Raw genomic sequence first — 17,625 nt, forward strand, 5'->3', positions numbered from 1 at the left:
CTGGGTAGAGTGATCTTGGTTGTAGGTTCTTCTCTTTCATCACTTTAAGTATATCATGCCACTCCCTTCTGGCTTGTAGAGTTTCTGCTGAGAAATCAGCTGTTAACCTTATGGGAGTTCCCTTGTATGTTATTTGTCGTTTTTCCCTTGCTGCTTTCAATAATTTTTCTTTGTCTTTAATTTTTGCCAATTTGATTACTATGTGTCTTGGTGTGTTTCTCCTTGGGTTTATCCTGTATGGGACTCGCTGTGCTTCCTGGACTTGGGTGGCTATTTCCTTTCCCATGTTAGAGAAGTTTTCGACTATAATCTCTTCAAATATTTTCTCTTGTCCTTTCTGTCTCTCTTCTCCTTCTGGGACCCCTATAATGCGAATGTAGTTGCATTTTATGTTGTCCCAGAGGTCTCTTAGGCTGTCTTCATTTCTTCCTATTCTTTTTTCTTTATTCTGTTCTGCAGCAGTGAATTCCACCATTCTGTCTTCCAGGTCACTTATCCGTTCTTCTGCCTTAGTTATTCTGCTATTGATTCCTTCTAGTGTAGTTTTCATTTCAGTTATTGTATTGTTCATCTCTGTTTGTTTGTTCTTTAATTCTTCTAGGTCTTTGTTAAACATTTCTTGCATCTTCTCGAACTTTGCCTCCATTCTTTTTCCGAGGTCCTGGATCATCTTTACTATCATTATTCTGAATTCTTTTTATGGAAGTTTGCCTATCTCCACTTCATTTAGTTTTTTCCTGGGGTTTTATCTTGTTCCTTCATCTGGTACATAGCCCTCTGCCTTTTCATCTTGTCTATCTTTCTGTGAATGTGGTTTTTGTTCCACAGGCTGCAGGACTGTAGTTCTTCCTTTTGCTGTCTGCCCTCTGGTGGATGAGGCTATCTAAGAGGCTTGTGTAAGTTTCCTGATGGGAGGGACTGGTGGTGGGTAGAGCTTAATGGGACTTTTTGTTTATTAGGAGCAGTAATCCATTATTTTCAGTTGGTTGTAAATATTTTTCCCAGACCATCATTTCTTTTGACCATGTTATCTTTTTTAGCATAAATATTTGAAGTGTACAACAAATATAACAATGACCCATACTCATATTAACATTATGATATATTGCTTATCTTTTTTCTATTTACATATGATTTTAAAAATTGAACAAATAATAGTTGCATAAATTCTTCTTTAATTCCAGACAAAACTCAAGTCCCCTTTGATTCCACTAATTCCATTTTCTTTCCTTTTTCCCTGGGAACAGCTACTGTCAAGGGTTGGTATATATCCTTCTAGTCTACTTTTTAAAATTTTTATGAGACAGAGAGATTGAGATCAAGATCTAGTTCAGTGCTTCTCAGAGTGTGGTCTTAAGAGCAGCAGCATCAGCATCACCTGGAAACTTGTTAGAAATGCAAATTGTTAGATCCCCACTCTAGGTCTGCTGAAACAGAAGCTCTAGGGGTTGGGTACAGCTAGCAACCTGTTTTTAGCAAACCCTCTAAGTGATTGTTGTGCACACTGAAGTTTAAGAACCATTGTTCATTTTGTTATGAAACAATAACTCCCCATAGTCCCCTCCTGCTAGCCCCTAACAGCCACCATTCTACTTTCTGTCTCAGTGAATTTGACTACTCTAGATACCTCATATAAGTGGAAATATAGAGTGTTTGTCTTTTTGTGGCTGTCTTATTTCACTTAGCATAATGTCCTCAAGGTTCATCTACCTTGTAACATGTGTCAGAATTTCCTTTCTTTAAGGCTGAGTAATATTCCATTGACTCTATATACTATATTTTGTTTATCCAATTTCATTTGTTCCTGGACTTTTGGGTTGCTTCCACCTTTTAGCTATTACAAATAATACTGCTGTGAACATGGGTATACGGATATCTCTTTGAGACCCTGCTTTCAGTTCTTTTTCATATATACACAGAAGTGGTATGGTTGGATTGTATGTAAATTCTATTTTTAATTTTTTGAGAAAGTTTTGTCTCTTTTAAGGTTACTTTTGACAGTTTATTCTTTGCTAGGAAATATATTTTTCAATTTTATCAGCAAGGAGTTATGTATATCTATATCTACATATTTTATTTGTAATATAGAAATATATAGACACAATGTTTGTTTATAATATTTATATATTCTCTTCTAATTATTTTCCTCAATATCCATGTTTATAACTCTTTCCTCATTTCTAATATGTCTCATATTTCCTCATTCATGTTTACTAGGGTTTATCTATTCTATTGGTCTTTAAAACCTGGCTTTTTTTTTTTTTGGCTGCATTGGGTATTCGTTGCTGTGCGTGGGCCTTCTCTAGTTGTGGTGCGTGGGCCTTCTCTAGTTGCGGTGAGCGGGTGCTACTCTTCGTTGTGATGTGTGAGCTTCTCATTGCAGTGTCTTCTCCTGTGGAGCATGGGCTCTAGGTGCGCGGGCTTCAGTAGTTGTGGCACATGGACTTTGTTGCTCCATGGCATGTGGGATCTTCCTGGACCAGGGCTCAAATCCATGTCCCCTGCATTGGCAGGCAGATTCTTAACCACTGCGCCACCAGGGAAGCCCCAAACCTGGCATTTTGACTTTATATTTTCTAACATTTATTTTTTGAGGTAATGGTTTAGTTCATCTGTTTGCAGTTTTTAAAAAAATTGTACAAGTATCTGTAAGGCTTTGGATTTTACTTTTTAGCAGCAGTCTTGGTTTTCAGATGAAGTTTCCTCAATTTTAGTAATTTCCAATTTCTAATTTCTCTTACTTAATTGCCATATTCGACTTAGAGGAATGTTTTATAGTTTCCAAATTGTTAGTTTTTTGTGATTTAAAAAAAATTAATTGTGATACATATTTGTTTAAAAAGGTGTTTCATGGTCATCAGAGTAGAATGTGTTTAATTTTAGTAGGACACAGAATTTAATGCAAATCTTTAATACCACTCTTAGAACTACCGTGTAGGTGGCTTGAGATAGTATGCTGTGAGAAATGCTTGGTTTAGCTGGCTGGGCTCCCACAGGTAGCCAGTTGACTTTGGCAATGTGGCAGAACTCCTTCCAGGCTTTGGTAATCATGCGTAGTGCTTTATTATAAAGCAAGCAAGGCAACAAACAACAAACAAATAGAACCCTAAACAGATCGGATCAGGCTTTCATTTACACCAATCCTAGACTGCAGACTATGTATGGAAAGCAGTTCTATTTTTCAGTTTCTAAATTTTTTTATTATTTTTAGTTGTATTACTATCTTACTGTATTAGGGTAGGTAGTATAATGGCTCAACCAAATAGAACTTTATTATACTTAATGAAATAGTATTGAGCAGCCGAACTGAGTAGCTTTGTAGGACAGTCCTCCTTTTGTGGTTTCTTAGGACCTTGGTCAGCAACAACTTTCCATACATGGCTTCTGTGGGAGTTGTTTCCATTCTGTGAGCCAGAGGGAAAAAGATAACATAGAAAAAAAGCATGCTGAGGATTTTTATGGGTCAGGCCCTTAAATAGCATGCATCTCTTTCATTCACATTTCATTAGTTGAACTCAGTCATATAGCCACATTTAACTGCAAGAGAGGCTGAGAAATATGGCTATATCTCCAGGAAGAAGAGGTGAACATGGGAACCAAGGAATAAAGGAGCTCGAGGAGAGATCAGCAGTCAAGGATAGCTTAAGACTGCTGTCTCCCTAGAATTCCCAGTTATTTCTTTTAAAAAAATAATAATAAATAAATAAATTAATATATATATTTGGCTGTGTTGGGTCTTTGTTGCTGCATGTGGGCTTTCTCTAGTTGCAGCGAGTGGGGGCTGCTCTTCATTGCGGCGCGCGGGGTTCTCATTGCGGTGGCTTCTCTTGTTGCGGAGCGCTGGCTCTAGGCGCACGTGGGCTCAGTAGTTGTGGCTTACAGGCTTAGTTGCTCCGCGGCACGTGAGATCTTCCCAGACCAGGGATCGAACCCATGTCCCCTGCATTGGCAGGTGGATTCTTAACCACTGCACCACCAGGGAAGTCCCCGTTATTCCTTTATGGATAAAAAGTTATTTATCAAGAGTACCTGTTTACTAGGATAATAACACAGGCTATATGTGCTGTAAGAATTCAGATGAAGCTTGGATAGTTAGGAAAGTTTTATGGAAGAGGTGTGGAACCTTAGTTGAACTTGAAATAAGAAAGGAATTTAGATTAGAGAAAGAAAGTGAGTGTTGTTCAAGCCAGGGTAATCAAGAAAATGGATATAAAAATGTTGAAGGTATGTTCAGAAAAGTTAGCTAGAGAGTGGAAGGTTCACACAGGCAGTTACAAGAAGTGAAGATGAAGAGCAGATGTGAATAATCTGGAAGACATTGTGAGCCAGTTTGCGTTTAAACTTTATTCTTAGGCAATTAGGAAAAGTCTAAAGATTAGAGTTAGAGGTGAGATATGCAGAATAGTGTTTGAGACTGATCAAAGGGAAGTCCAAAGTGGGAGTTGGTTCAGAGGAAATATGAGTTTAGCTTTTAAATTTTTATTTACTTATTTATGTTGTGGTGAAGTAGCAAAAAATTTACCCTTTTAACTGTTTTTAAGTATACAGTTCAGTGGTGTTGAGTACACTCACAGTGTTTTTGTGTTGTTGAGTTGTAGGAGTTCTTTAAATATTGTGGATATTAATTCCTTTTCAGATATATGATTTGCAAATATTTTCTTTCATTCTGTGGATTGTCATTTCACCTTCTCAGTAATGTCCTTTGATACACAAAAGTTTTTTGATTTTGATGAAGTCCAGTTTATTTTTTGTTGCTTGTGCTTTTACTGGTATCATATCAAGAAATCATTGCCAAATTCGGTGTTGTTAAGATTGTCTTGTATGTTCTCTTACAGGATTTTATAGTTTTAGTTGTTTAGATCTTTGATCCATTTTGAGTTCATTTTTGTATACAGAGTAAGGGAAGGATCTGACTTCATTCTTTTGCATGTGGACATCCAGTTTTTCCAGCTCTCTTTGTTGAAAAAAACTACTTTCTCCACTGAATTTGATCATATATTCGAGGATATCTTTCTGCACTTTCTGTTCTATTCCAGTGGTCTATATGTCTGTCTTTATACCAGTATCACGGAGTTTTGGTTACTGTAACTTTGTAGTAAGTTTTGAAATCAGGAAGTTTGAGTCTTCCAACTTTGTTCTTCTTTTTTCAAGATTGTTCTGGCTTTTTGGCTTCCTTTGAAATACCATATGAATTTTTGGATGGGTTTTTCTATTTCTGCAAAAAACACTATTGGGGTTTTGATAAGGACTACACTGAATCTGTAGAGTGCTTTGGATAGTATTGCCATCTTAACAGTGTTAAGTTTCCAATCCATGAACATGGGATGTGCTTCCGTTTATATCTTCTTTGATTTCTTTCAGCACTGTTTCATAGCTTTCATTGTGCAAGTCTTTCATCTCGTTGGTTAAGTTAATTCCTAAGTATTTTATTCTTTTTGATGCTTTCATAAGAGGAATTGTTTTCTTAATTTCCTTTTTAAATTGTTAATTGCTGGTGTATAGAAATGCAGTTGACTTTTGTGTGTTGATTTTGTATCCTACAACTTTGCTGAATTTGTTTATTAGCTCTAACATGCTTTTTGTGTGTTTGTGTGTTATCTTCAAGGTTTTCTACATATAGATCATGTCATCTGAGAACAGAGATAACTTCTTCCTTTCCAGTTTGGATGACTTTTATTTCTTTTTCTTTTCTCATTTCCTTTTCTTTTTCTAATTGTTCTGCGTAGAACTTCCACTAGTATGTTTAATAGAAGTGGCAAAAGCAGGCGTCCATATCTTGTTCCTAATATTAGACCAATAGCTTTCAGTTGTTCACCATTAAGTATGATGTTAGCTATGGGTTGTTCATATATAGCTTTTATCATGTTGAGGAAGCTTATTCAGTGTTTCTGTCATGGGAGGGTGTTGAATTTTGCCAAATGCTTTTTCTGCATCAATGGTGATGATTTTTTTCCCTTCATTTTATTTATGTGATGTATTACATTGATTGATTTTGTTGTTGAACCATTCATGTCCTCTAGGAATAAATCCCACTTGGTCATGGTATATAATCCTCTTACTATACTGCTGGATTTGGTTTGCTAATTCATGTTGAGGATTCTTTCATAGATATTCTTAAGGGAAATTCGTCCATAGTTTTCTAGCAGTGTTTTTGTCTGGCCTTCATATTAGAGTATTGCTAGCCTCGTGGGATGAGTTAGGAAGTGTTCCTTCTCCTTTAATTTTCTGGAAGTATTTGAGAAGGATTGGTGTTAATTCTTCCTTAAATACTTGATAGAGTATTCACCAGTGAAGCCGTCTGATCCTGGGCTTTTTCTTTGTAGGGAGGTTTTTTATTACTGATTTCATCTCCTTGCTAGTTATAGTTCTATTTAGATTTTCTGTTTCTTAATGAGTCCGTTTTGGTAGATTGTGTGTTTCTAGGAATTTGCCCATTTGTCTGGATTATCCTGTTTGTTGGTGTATAATTTTTCATAGTGTAATAATCTTTATTTCTGTAAAAACAGTAATGTCCTCATTTTCAATTCTGATCTTTAGTAATTTGAGTTTTCTTAATCTAGCTAAAGGTTTGTAAATTTCTTGACCTTTGCAAAGAGCCAACTTTTGATTTTGTTGATTTTTCCCGTTTTTCTATTCTCTATTTCATATTGATTTGAGAACTTTCTCCTTTTTTAATGCAAGAGTTTCCAGCTCTAAATTTTCCACTTAGCACTGTTTTCTTTAAATTTTGGTATGTTGTATTTTTACTTTGATTTGTCTGAAGATATTTTCTAATTTTCTTTGTGGTTTTTTTCTTTGACCAAGGGTATTGTTTAATTTTTACACATTTGTGAATTTTCCAGTTTTCCTTCTGCTGTTGATTTCTAGTTTCATTTCATTGTGATCAGAAAGATTATATATATATATTTTTAATCTCTTTAAATTTATTAAGACTTGTGGCCTAACATATAGTCCATCCTGGAAATTGTTGCTTATGTGTTTGAGAAGAATGTATATTCTGCTGTTGTTGCATGAGTTTAGCTTTTGGCATGTTATATTGAGAATGTGTGTAAGTATAGATGTGTTATTTTCAGTTAGGAGTAAGGCCAAAGGGAGAAATTTGTTAATGAGCTGTAGAGAGGGCTTGAGATCACAAGAATGCATAACTTTCTGTGAGGAGTGGAATTTAGAGCAATAGAACAGCCTTAGATATATCCTTAGTTAGAAGGCTGAAGCTTTAATGTAGCCTGGAGTTTTAGATAAAGATGGAACAATTTGAGATAGACAGTAACCAAGAAAGTATAATATTTAGAAATTAAAGATAATATAAAAAAGAGAATTTGATCAGCTAAATTCAGGGTTGGGAAGTCAACTACATTGTTTGGGAAGGATGTTTTCTTATGTTCCTTTAATAATTCAACAAAGAAAGGGAAGAACAGGTTCCTGTTTTTGGATTCAAGAAACATTTAAATGATGACAGCTACTTAAATTATGAAATTTAAAACCACAAATATCAATATATCAATTATATATTTCTAGAGTATAATTTTTAGAGGCTAATTTGCTACTTTATTAAGTAAGTCTGAAATCTAAGAAACTTCACATATTATCTAATTGCTGTATTTGAATTTTGTAGAAGTTGTTTCTGGACAGTCTACGAAAAGCACTTGCCGGCCATGGAGGAAGCAGGCAGCTGACTGAAAGCGCTGCAATCGCCTGTGTCAAACTGTGTAAAGCAAGTACTTACATCAATTGGGAAGATAACTCTGTCATCTTCTTACTAGTTCAGTCCATGGTGGTTGATCTTAAGGTAACATGCTTATTGTTTCTCTTATACAAACTTAAAAAACGTTAAATGAAGAATAAACTTGTAGTATAAATAGTATACTAGATCACTGTCAAAGATCATTGCAACACAGAAGTTCTGAGTCTTCTTTTATTAAATTCTTAGGACCTGCTTTTGTTACTGTTCCTCCGGCTACATAAGGTGGCTTAGAATATGAAGAAAACACAGAATGAACCCGTTTTCTTAAATTAGCATAAATATTCAGACTTGGGTTTAAAATAATGTAGAAATTTGGGCCTGAAAGGAACCATATATGGTATAGTAAGAATTTTGCATTTTGTCAGACTGATGAAGCACAATATTAGTGCTTTTTGTTTTGTCTGGGAACTAAATGTTACTGCCTTCTGTGTGGATGATGTGTTATTATTAAAAACTAGTAGAAAAAATACTGCATGACTGTTTAAAGGCTTTTGTTTTCTATTGGGATTTTCATAGAACCTGCTTTTTAATCCAAGTAAACCATTCTCAAGAGGCAGTCAGCCTGCAGATGTGGATCTAATGATTGACTGCCTTGTTTCTTGCTTTCGTATAAGCCCTCACAACAACCAACACTTTAAGGTGAGAGCATTGGTTTTGATCCAGTTGTGTTTACTGATGCTGTTGATCCTTTTAAATGTGAAAAGAGTAGAAAAATGAATAGATTACACCTTTATCAGTATTGCTTATTATTATATGTTAAAGTTAATTTCAAGACCTTAAAAATTTATTCTATTTTTAAAAAAACTTTCTTTTTGTTGTTCCTTTTGTCCTCATATATATTACTATATATTTTTCTCATAGAAGTAATAATCACTTTTTTTCTTTCCTCTGTAGATCTGCCTGGCTCAGAATTCCCCTTCTACATTTCACTATGTGCTGGTAAATTCACTCCATCGAATCATCACCAATGTAAGTCCAAAAGGTATTGCTAAATTACTTAAATTTTTTTTTTCTTTACTCCTTTTTTATTTCTTTTTAAGAAAGATGTTTTTGGTTTACAAAAGATTTTGAATTTAGATGTATGATATAGGAAGATTTCTCACACATGATTCTATCTAATAACTGATATACAATTGTATTTTTCATATTTAATCTTGACCTCAGGGCCCTTATTGAGGAAGGTGGAGTTAATAGGATCCTTTGGAAAGATTAAACTTAAAAGATATTTGGATCAGAAGCCCTTGAGAACAATGCCACTGAACATATAATTTAACATTTTCATCCCAAAGCTCTTCACATATTATTTTAATACTCTTAGCCCTTTCCCAGCATTTGATACATTCTTACTTGTCACCTTACTGTTTAAGTTAAAAGTAGAAGTATTTATGTTGTAGCCCATTATGTATATTAAAAAAATGGTGAGACCATATTTGATTGCACTTTTTAGTCTTCCTTAAACAAATGAAACATTAACACTTAGAGGTGTTTACATGATACAAAAGCATATCAGACAAAATAAGCAAACTCATTAAAAGGTACTTGTGAAACCTTCGACTCTGATGTGAGTACATCAAGTAGAAAGATAGTAACCGTATTAGATTTGGACCATGGATTTAAAAAATTCTGTTCTTCTGATCATATTTTGAAGGTTTTCAAGTGTTATTTACCATAGCTCCACTTTTATCCATTTTTAGATATTCACACATAAGTGTAAATTGTTCCTGTTTTCCTCCCTTAAAAAGGACTTTAATCATTGATAACTTAGGTATATTTGTCCTCTTTATAATCAAATTTCATTTTAAAAGAGTGTCTCTAGTGAGTTGAAAATACCCTTCTCACCTTCATTTGCCTTGGATATATTGAACTATATCAAATTCTGCCACATTTTCTTTTATCCATTCCTGCAGAGGAATAATAACTATTAATAAAGCTATGTAGTGACACATTTGGTTTTTCTCAGTGGGGTGCTAGTAGCATTTTTGGTCAGGACAATCTTTACAATGCAGGACTGCCTTGCATTGTAAGACATTTAGCATCCCTGGTCCTCATTTCATTAAATACCTTTTTTGCCACTTCCCTCCTCTCCCATCTCTGCCCCCAGACACTATGAATAACTAAAAATGCCTAAGGGAATGATTCCTCTCTCAGTTGAGGATCAGTTATAGGTAGAAGTAACATTAACTACAGTTTTTTGCAAAAGGGAAAGTTTAATGAATCTGATATTGCAGATAAGGTATGTTTGTATTAAAAACTTAGAAACATTTTATTTTGCTTTTGCCAGTGTAATGAGCTAAGACATTGTACCCTTAAGGTTTACTTTCAAGGCCATTAATTTTAAAAAGCAATGATTTTTACCCTTCATGTTTATGTGTAATTCAGAAATAAAATATTACTACTTTTTTCTCCTTTGGTGTATAATACTAAAAACATTCTATTTACTAGAGTGGATCGTTTACATAAATGCTTAAAGCTTGTACTTAATAAACCCAAGTGTATACTTCTTTGATACTCTGTGGCTAGTTACTTTAATTGTGAACTATTTTTGTCTACAATTGAACATATAGAGCACTTTCAAGCATGGACTTGGCACTGCTGTAAGTGGCTGAGCTGCTCCTTTGTGGGTTTAAAGCATGCCTGGAGTGGTACTTCATGCATGCCTCAATGTACATGGTGAAGTGGTTGTGCATCCTTCTGTACTCTGATGAGTACTGCATGTGTGAAGGTGGAGTGTGTTTGTATCAGAGGCCACATAAATACGACATCTATTTTTATAAAGAAAAACCTATATTGACTAACTTTCAAAATATTAAGTGTTAGTAACCTTTTAATGACTAGCTTGAAAAGGAACATAAATTTGAGTCTATAAAATATCTTTTATAGTTGGACCTTAGATAATGATACTCTATTATAATAGATTGTTGGATAAATTGTTTCTTGTTAGGGTTTTTCTTTCCTTTGGTTTGAGGCTAAGAGATATTGAATCTGAAGTAATTTCTGATTGAAAAGGACTATGTATAAAGTAAATATGCTAATTTATGGAATTGACTATTATAGAATCTCACTTAATGCAGATATTATGGATATATTCTGTCTTGAAATCACATAAAGTTTTTCTTAGATATTTGGACTCCTAATCTTAAATTTATTTGTAGTATAAGATTTCTGTTTGGGCTTCCCTGGTGACGCAGTGGTTGAGAGTCCACCTGCCGGTGCAGGGGACGTGGGTTTGTGCCCCGGTCCGGGAGGATCCCATATGCCACGGAGCGGCTGGGCCCGTGGGCCATGGCCGCTGAGCCTGCGCATCCGGAGCCTGTGCTCTGCGACGGGAGAGGCCACAGCGGTGAGAGGCCCGCGTACCACAAAAGAAAAAAAAAAAAAAGATTTCCTTTTAAATGATTCTTGGTTCAATACACCTCATAAGTTTTCTTCTTCCTTGCTTTTTCAGCCAGCTCACAGATTTTTTTAAATTACCACATTCTCAAATTAGATAAATGTTTTACTGATGTGGTTTTGGGAGTGTATGTAGAAGCAGTAATGATGTTTGCAGTTTTGTTTTGCTTTCGTGAAACATACTCATATTCAGTTCATAAGTACTGTGTTTAGGTCTAAAAGAGTCCACTGTTTCTTCTTAAGAAATCTGAAAATCCAGTCACTATTTGAATTTGATTATAATTTAAGCTTTTATCAGTTTCTAAAATGGTACATGTAGTACAGTCAACTTTCTTATTACGGAATGCCATAAGAGATGAATTGTAGTTAAAAGATCTGTGTTATGTGCTTAATCTTTATACGCTTCCTTTAGGTTAGATTAGATATGTTGTTATAATTGGACAATTAAAGAAATAATATGTACACATATGAACCAAATGTGGAACATGCTCCCATCAGTGGAACATGCTATAGCTGGTATAGTACTTAGTATTGTTTTTTCCTTATGGCAGTTTAGTGTAGTTTACTTATGGATAGTTCACATATTGAGAATGAGATGATCTCATTCTATTGAGAGGGTTTGGTTGAAGAAATTATTTCCAAGGCATGTGAATTTTATTGAAATAATCTTGAAGAATTGCCACATGGTTTGCTTATATTATGAAAGTATTGCCATTTGTTTGGCAATGAACTTAGAATTTTCAGGGACAAAAAAGAATAAGTCTACCTTAGTTGACTAGTTTCAGAAAGGACACATTTAATAACTGCTTGGAAAACTAAAATTTTTACCAACTACATAATGTCTAGGTTTTAGTGCCTATTTTATTTGAAAGTGTATCTTTAAATTTTACTTTAAAATGAATGATTTTATAGATTATGAAAAATAGAAATTTTGAAAATAACTAAATCTTAAGTTAAAATCAAGTTATTTAATAGGGTATACCTGGTACCATGATACAATTTCAACAGCTATCAAAATGACATAGTAGTTTGGATAGGATGTTACATGGGATGCATATGTCTTTAGTTCAGCAGTTTCTGACAAGATACTATAGGGTCAGTAGAGAGAGGAGGACTCTTATCTCAAAGCATTTTGTGATTATTCAGTCTTTGTTACTTTAAGCTGATTAACACAAGCTGTATAAATTAGTAGATATATGGAAATCAAGGTGTATTGATTGCTCTGTGCAAGTCAGGTGACCAAATTGACTAACATTACGGAATTCATTATATAATGAAACTAATAAAACTTGATCATTTGTTAGGAAGTAAATAAAGTAAGAGTTTGAGAGAAAAATAGAAACAATCATACTATCCAAATAAAAGTATTTCTTCCCTCATAACTTAGGAGTTTTTTCATAAATGGAGTTCAGTATTGATTGTATTTTATAAGTTGGTTTTATAGTATACTATCCAGTATATAGAGTTTGTAATCCAAAATTTGGGGTTTAGGTAATATAACCTGATGCTACTCTAAATATTCTGAGAGTTATGGCTAAAAAAATTAAATGCTGAGAATTTAATTAGCTTAGTTTCAAATTAGAAGGAATTTGGGAATAGGATGTGAAGCTATCACACCCCCTTATCTAGTGTTTCAAATTGTTCCTTCAGGTATTTCTTATAGCAGGAGTATTATAAATTGGAAACCTGTATTTTAAGTCATCCTATTCCTTGCATACTCTCTGTATGTAGTGAAAATTCATCCAGTCATTTTTGTATTCACTGATAGACAAACTTAATAGTTTTAGTGATTTTCATAATTGTCATTTTTCATAATATAGTAATTAATTCATTAAAAGTAAAAGTAAAAGATACACTTGCAAATCAAATAGGCACTACAAACTAGAATCAAAGCTAAATAAACAGGTTAAACTGTAGAAAAATATTTACATAAAATAATTACTTAAAAAAATATTTAGCTATGATCATTTTGTCTTTGTGGTGATCATTAGTCTTCTTATGTATTGTGCCATCATTGCATATCAATAAAAGATTATAGGTTTACTAATAGCTTTATCTCATTTACTAATTTCATGTTGTAATTATCATTGTTGTTTGTCTGTAGGCATATAAGTAATGGTTTATCACATATTCCTTCAACACTGTGTTGAACCACTAATCTCTTTTAAAACTGATAATAGCATTCTTGCCTTGGGAAAATATATACTGTATATGCATATGTTTCTGAAATGTATAAAACATTAAACTTATAAAAAAGAAAAAGATTGCCTACAGAATTAGCCCTCTAAAAACTTTTTCAGATTCACTAGATTATCAGTGAGAAAAGACAGTCTGAAATGCTCACGCTTATGTAGTGAGTGATTTGTTTCATGTTCATTATGATATTTTAAAATAGATGTATGGTTTGGTGTTTGAATTAAAGACATTACTTGAAGACTTTGGAAATCATAGTGTGTGTTTGCATGGTCTTAGGAAATTTCTCACAAAGTGATAAACCATAAAACTACAGTGATTACCAGAGCATATAACTCATGCAAATTTGGACTTTTCCTTTCTTATGGTCTCTGTTTTTCTCCAGTCTGCATTGGATTGGTGGCCTAAGATTGATGCCGTATATTGTCACTCAGTTGAACTTCGAAATATGTTTGGTGAAACACTTCATAAAGCAGTCCAGGGTTGTGGAGCACACCCAGCGATACGAATGGCACCGGTAAGATTAATCATGAATTTTGAATTCCACCTTCTTGCAATTGCATTTTCAGTGTCTTTATCCCATTCTTGCTGTTTTGATTTTTTTAGAAAATCAAATGAGACCTTTCTTTTCAGTAAGTATTGTGGTATGTTGAATACTGCAATATTGTTGCAATACTAGTTAATGATGTATGTTTTCCAGTATTTCAGTGGGTTTAACTTACTTTTCTTAGAGATATTTTCTAACAAAATGTTGTTAAAATCTTAATGAATGTCACTTTTTCTTTCTTTTTTTAGTTTCTTTTTCCTTTAATCTTTCCTTATGAATCAAAATATTTTGATTAGCTCCTCATCTTTTGGGGGTGAGTAAGGGAAGCTGACTCCTGGGTTAGAGTGAATGTTCCTACTAATGCACAGTTTTGCCCATTGGATGCTGAATATTGCACACAGGAAATTACAAATAAAATTTAAAGTTTATATTTAAAATAAAAATATTTCATATTTCATTAAACATGCTTTGAACATTTAAAATGATAGGCACTTTGATATTAAAGTTTGACTCTGTTTAAACTTAATAAAAGTAGATATTTTCAAATAAGCATTTTCACAGATTAATACTCTTAATTTGGAAACTCATATAGAACCAATTTAAAAAGACAATTAGAAGATGGTAGAAGCCATTTCTTGGTATTCACATACAGCCAGCGTATTATACATGGCAACTCTTGACATTGATTGGTAATGCTGTGTCTTCTGCTGCTTATTTTCTATTCTTTTTGGCTACTGTCTCTCACATGATCAGATGCCAACCGGTCACTGTTTTGCATGGCAGTGGGCTTCTGTGGCTGTATGTATGACCATTGTAACTACCTCAGAAAAGTCCTTGGTTTCTATGACTTTTCTGTGTATAGTTACCATTTAGTCACATCACGTCATTTCACATGAAAATGTGGCATGTTTTCACCTATTGGTTTTAATAGTAAATTAGCCACTTCACACTTAAAAGATAATTTAAACAGCTTTCTTCCTGGCATACATCTCTTTTTCCAAGTTCCCTCAGTCAGTAAAATATTTTGGTTTTATACAGTTCTAGTTCACTCTGATCCAGTTGTCAGCCATTGTTTCTGAGGATTGTTTATCTTAGATGTTCAAATAGAGAAGTTTGCTATACCATATATTTTGGGATTATTTAGCCCAAAAAATTATAGCCAAAAGAGCATGGCAGTCATGTTTTATTAAATAAAATGCAAAGTTATCTTTAGTTTTTGTAATGCCAAGTACTTAATTTTTTAAAAAAATGAAAATTTCAATCCAAGTATAAATTAATTGGAGATAAACATAAATAATAGCTACTTAAATGTTATTAACTTGACATTCATTTTTTAAAAGTTTTAGAAAATGACTTAAAATAAACTGTTTAAAAATTATTTACTGACCTATTTATTCATTCCAGATATCCTCTGAGAAGTTAGAACTTTGACTTTTTAATTTAATTAAATTAATTAATTTATTTATTGGCTGTGTTGGGTCTTCGTTGCTGCGCACGGGCTTTCTCTAGTTGTGGAGAGCGGGGGCTACTCTTCGTTGTGGTGCGTGGGCTTCTCATTACGGTGGCTTCTCTTGTTGCGGAGCATGGGCTCTAGGTGTGTGGGCTTCAGTAGTTGTGGCAGGTGGGCCAGTAGTTGTGGCTTGTGGGCTCAGTAGTTGTGGCTTGCGGGCTCTAGAGTGCAGGCTCAGAGTAGTTGTGGCACATAGGCTTAGTTGCTCTGCAGCATGTGGGATCTTCCCGTACCAGGGCTCGAACCCGTGTCCCATGCATTGGCATGTGGATTCTTAACCACTGCGCCACCAGGGAAGTCCCAGAGCTTTGACTTTTAAGTTTTCTGCCTCTTTCAGTAGAAAATTAATGGCCACCAGTAACAGGAATTGGTGGAAAGTTGGTATTCATTTCCAATTTGACTTCAGTATCTAGTTTACCAGCTGTCTGTAAGAAAAATGAAAGAAAATGAAACTAAATTATTTTTTTGAACAAAAACAAAACTTTATTCGTAGTCTGAAAATGTTCCCTGCATTTAGAAGTTATTTTACTTTTTAGCCTTAGTTATTAGCTGATCCTAGGAGCTACATACTATACACACTATTTATGATAAGTATTTCATAAAAGCCATAACTAGACTTACTTTTGGTCCCAGGACACCTGTGATAAGAATTTAGTTTTTATTTCTAATTATTCTCTGAAAGTATCAGTATATATATATAGTTTTCAAAAATTTTTCTTAAGCTGTTTATATCCATGTATTTATATGTATACATGTGTGTGAAATTTTTTTAAGGCATATATTTTTTTAAATAAACGTATTTATTTATGTCTGCATCGGGTCTTCGTTGCTGCGCGCAGGCTTTCTCTAGTTGTGGCGAGTGGGAGCTACTCTTCGTTGTGGTGTGCGGACTTCTCTTTGTGGTGGCTTCTGTTGTGGAGCACGGGCTCTAGGCATGTGGGCTCAGTAGTTGTGGCTCACGGGCTTAGTTGCTCCGTCGCATGTGGGATCTTCCTGGACCAGGAATTGAACCCGTGTCCCCTGCATTGGCAGGCGGATTCTTTTTTTAAAAAAATTTATTTATTTATTTATTTATTTTTGGCTGTGTTGGGTCTTCGTTGCTGTGCGCGGGCTTTCTCTAGTTGCGGTGAGCGGGGGCTCCTCTTCGTTGCAATGGACGTGCTTCTCGTTGCGGTGGCTTCTCTTGTTGCAGAGCACGGGCTCTAGGTGCGCAGCCTTCAGTAGTTGTGGCTCGTGAGTTCAGTAGTTGTGGCTTGCGGGCTCTAGAACTCAGGCTCAGTAGTTGTGGCGCATGGGCTTAGTTGCTCCACGGCATGTGGGATCTTCCCGGGCCAGGGCTCGAACCTATGTCCCTGCATTGGCAGGCAGATTCTTAACCACTGTGCCACCAGGGAAGCCCAGCAGGCGGATTCTTAACCACTGTGCCACCAGGGAAGTCCGTGAAATTTTATATGTTTTTGTATTTGTACATAATGGCCAAGGGACGGCTTCCTCGCTGATACTCTTTTTTTTTTTTTTAACTTTTTATTTTATATGGGAGTATAGCTGATTGACAATGTTGTGATAGTTTCAGGTGTACAACAAAGCAACTCAGCCATACATATACATGTATCCATTCTCCCCCAAACTCCCCTCCCATCCAAGCTCTGGCTGATACTCTTATCAGGGAAAATAATCGTCAAATCTACTATGAAATAATTTTTTAGGATAAGAAAATGCTTCAATTTGGATGATCCTTAAGGTGAATCTTACCTCTCTTAAGCCTGGTGAGTGAACAGTCTGACAACAAACATAGGAAGTATCAAATTTCCACACTGCCAAGCACATTGTTAATGCCAGGGAAGCATGATGAGCTAAACAGTCACAGAGATGCCAGTCTTGTAGGTTTTGCTTGAAAACTTCTAATGAAGAGCCAACTACAGTGCCCATAAAGTCTGGAAACAGTCAAATATACATAATAAATGGTTTAGAGATAATTTACATCAGGGTTTCCCACCTTTGGCACTACTGACATTTTGGCATGGTTAATTCTTTGTTGTAGGGGACTGTCCTGTGCATTGTGGGATGTTTAACAGCATTTTTAGCGTCTACCGACTAGACACCAGTAGCATCTCTTGCCCCCCAGCCAGTCATGAAAAACAAAAATGTCTACAGACATTTTTCAGATATTCCCTGGGGAACAAAATTGCCCCAAGTTGAGAACCACTGTATGATATGATATATTCAGTGGGTTGTCCTTAT

At 34.9% G+C, this 17,625-nt stretch overlaps 1 protein-coding gene across 7 annotated transcripts in view; it reads left to right on the top strand.

The window, feature by feature from the left end:
• Positions 1-17,625, top strand: part of NF1 (neurofibromin 1) — a 259,294-nt gene that overhangs the window by 79,803 nt on the left and 161,866 nt on the right. For all 7 annotated transcript variants that reach the window (XR_014291882.1, XM_082603385.1, XM_082603382.1 and 4 more), the window contains 4 exons: positions 7,616-7,789; positions 8,261-8,383; positions 8,639-8,713; positions 13,713-13,844. Coding sequence is in view for 6 of the 7 variants with exons in the window: in XM_082603385.1 (XP_082459511.1) it covers positions 7,616-7,789; positions 8,261-8,383; positions 8,639-8,713; positions 13,713-13,844 (504 nt within the window). In the remaining variant the exon portion in view is untranslated. The remainder of the gene's footprint in view (positions 1-7,615; positions 7,790-8,260; positions 8,384-8,638; positions 8,714-13,712; positions 13,845-17,625) is intronic.

Source organism: Mesoplodon mirus (assembly GCF_964341445.2).
Source record: "Mesoplodon mirus genome assembly, chromosome: 18".
Classification (NCBI taxonomy): Eukaryota; Metazoa; Chordata; class Mammalia; order Artiodactyla; family Ziphiidae; genus Mesoplodon; species Mesoplodon mirus.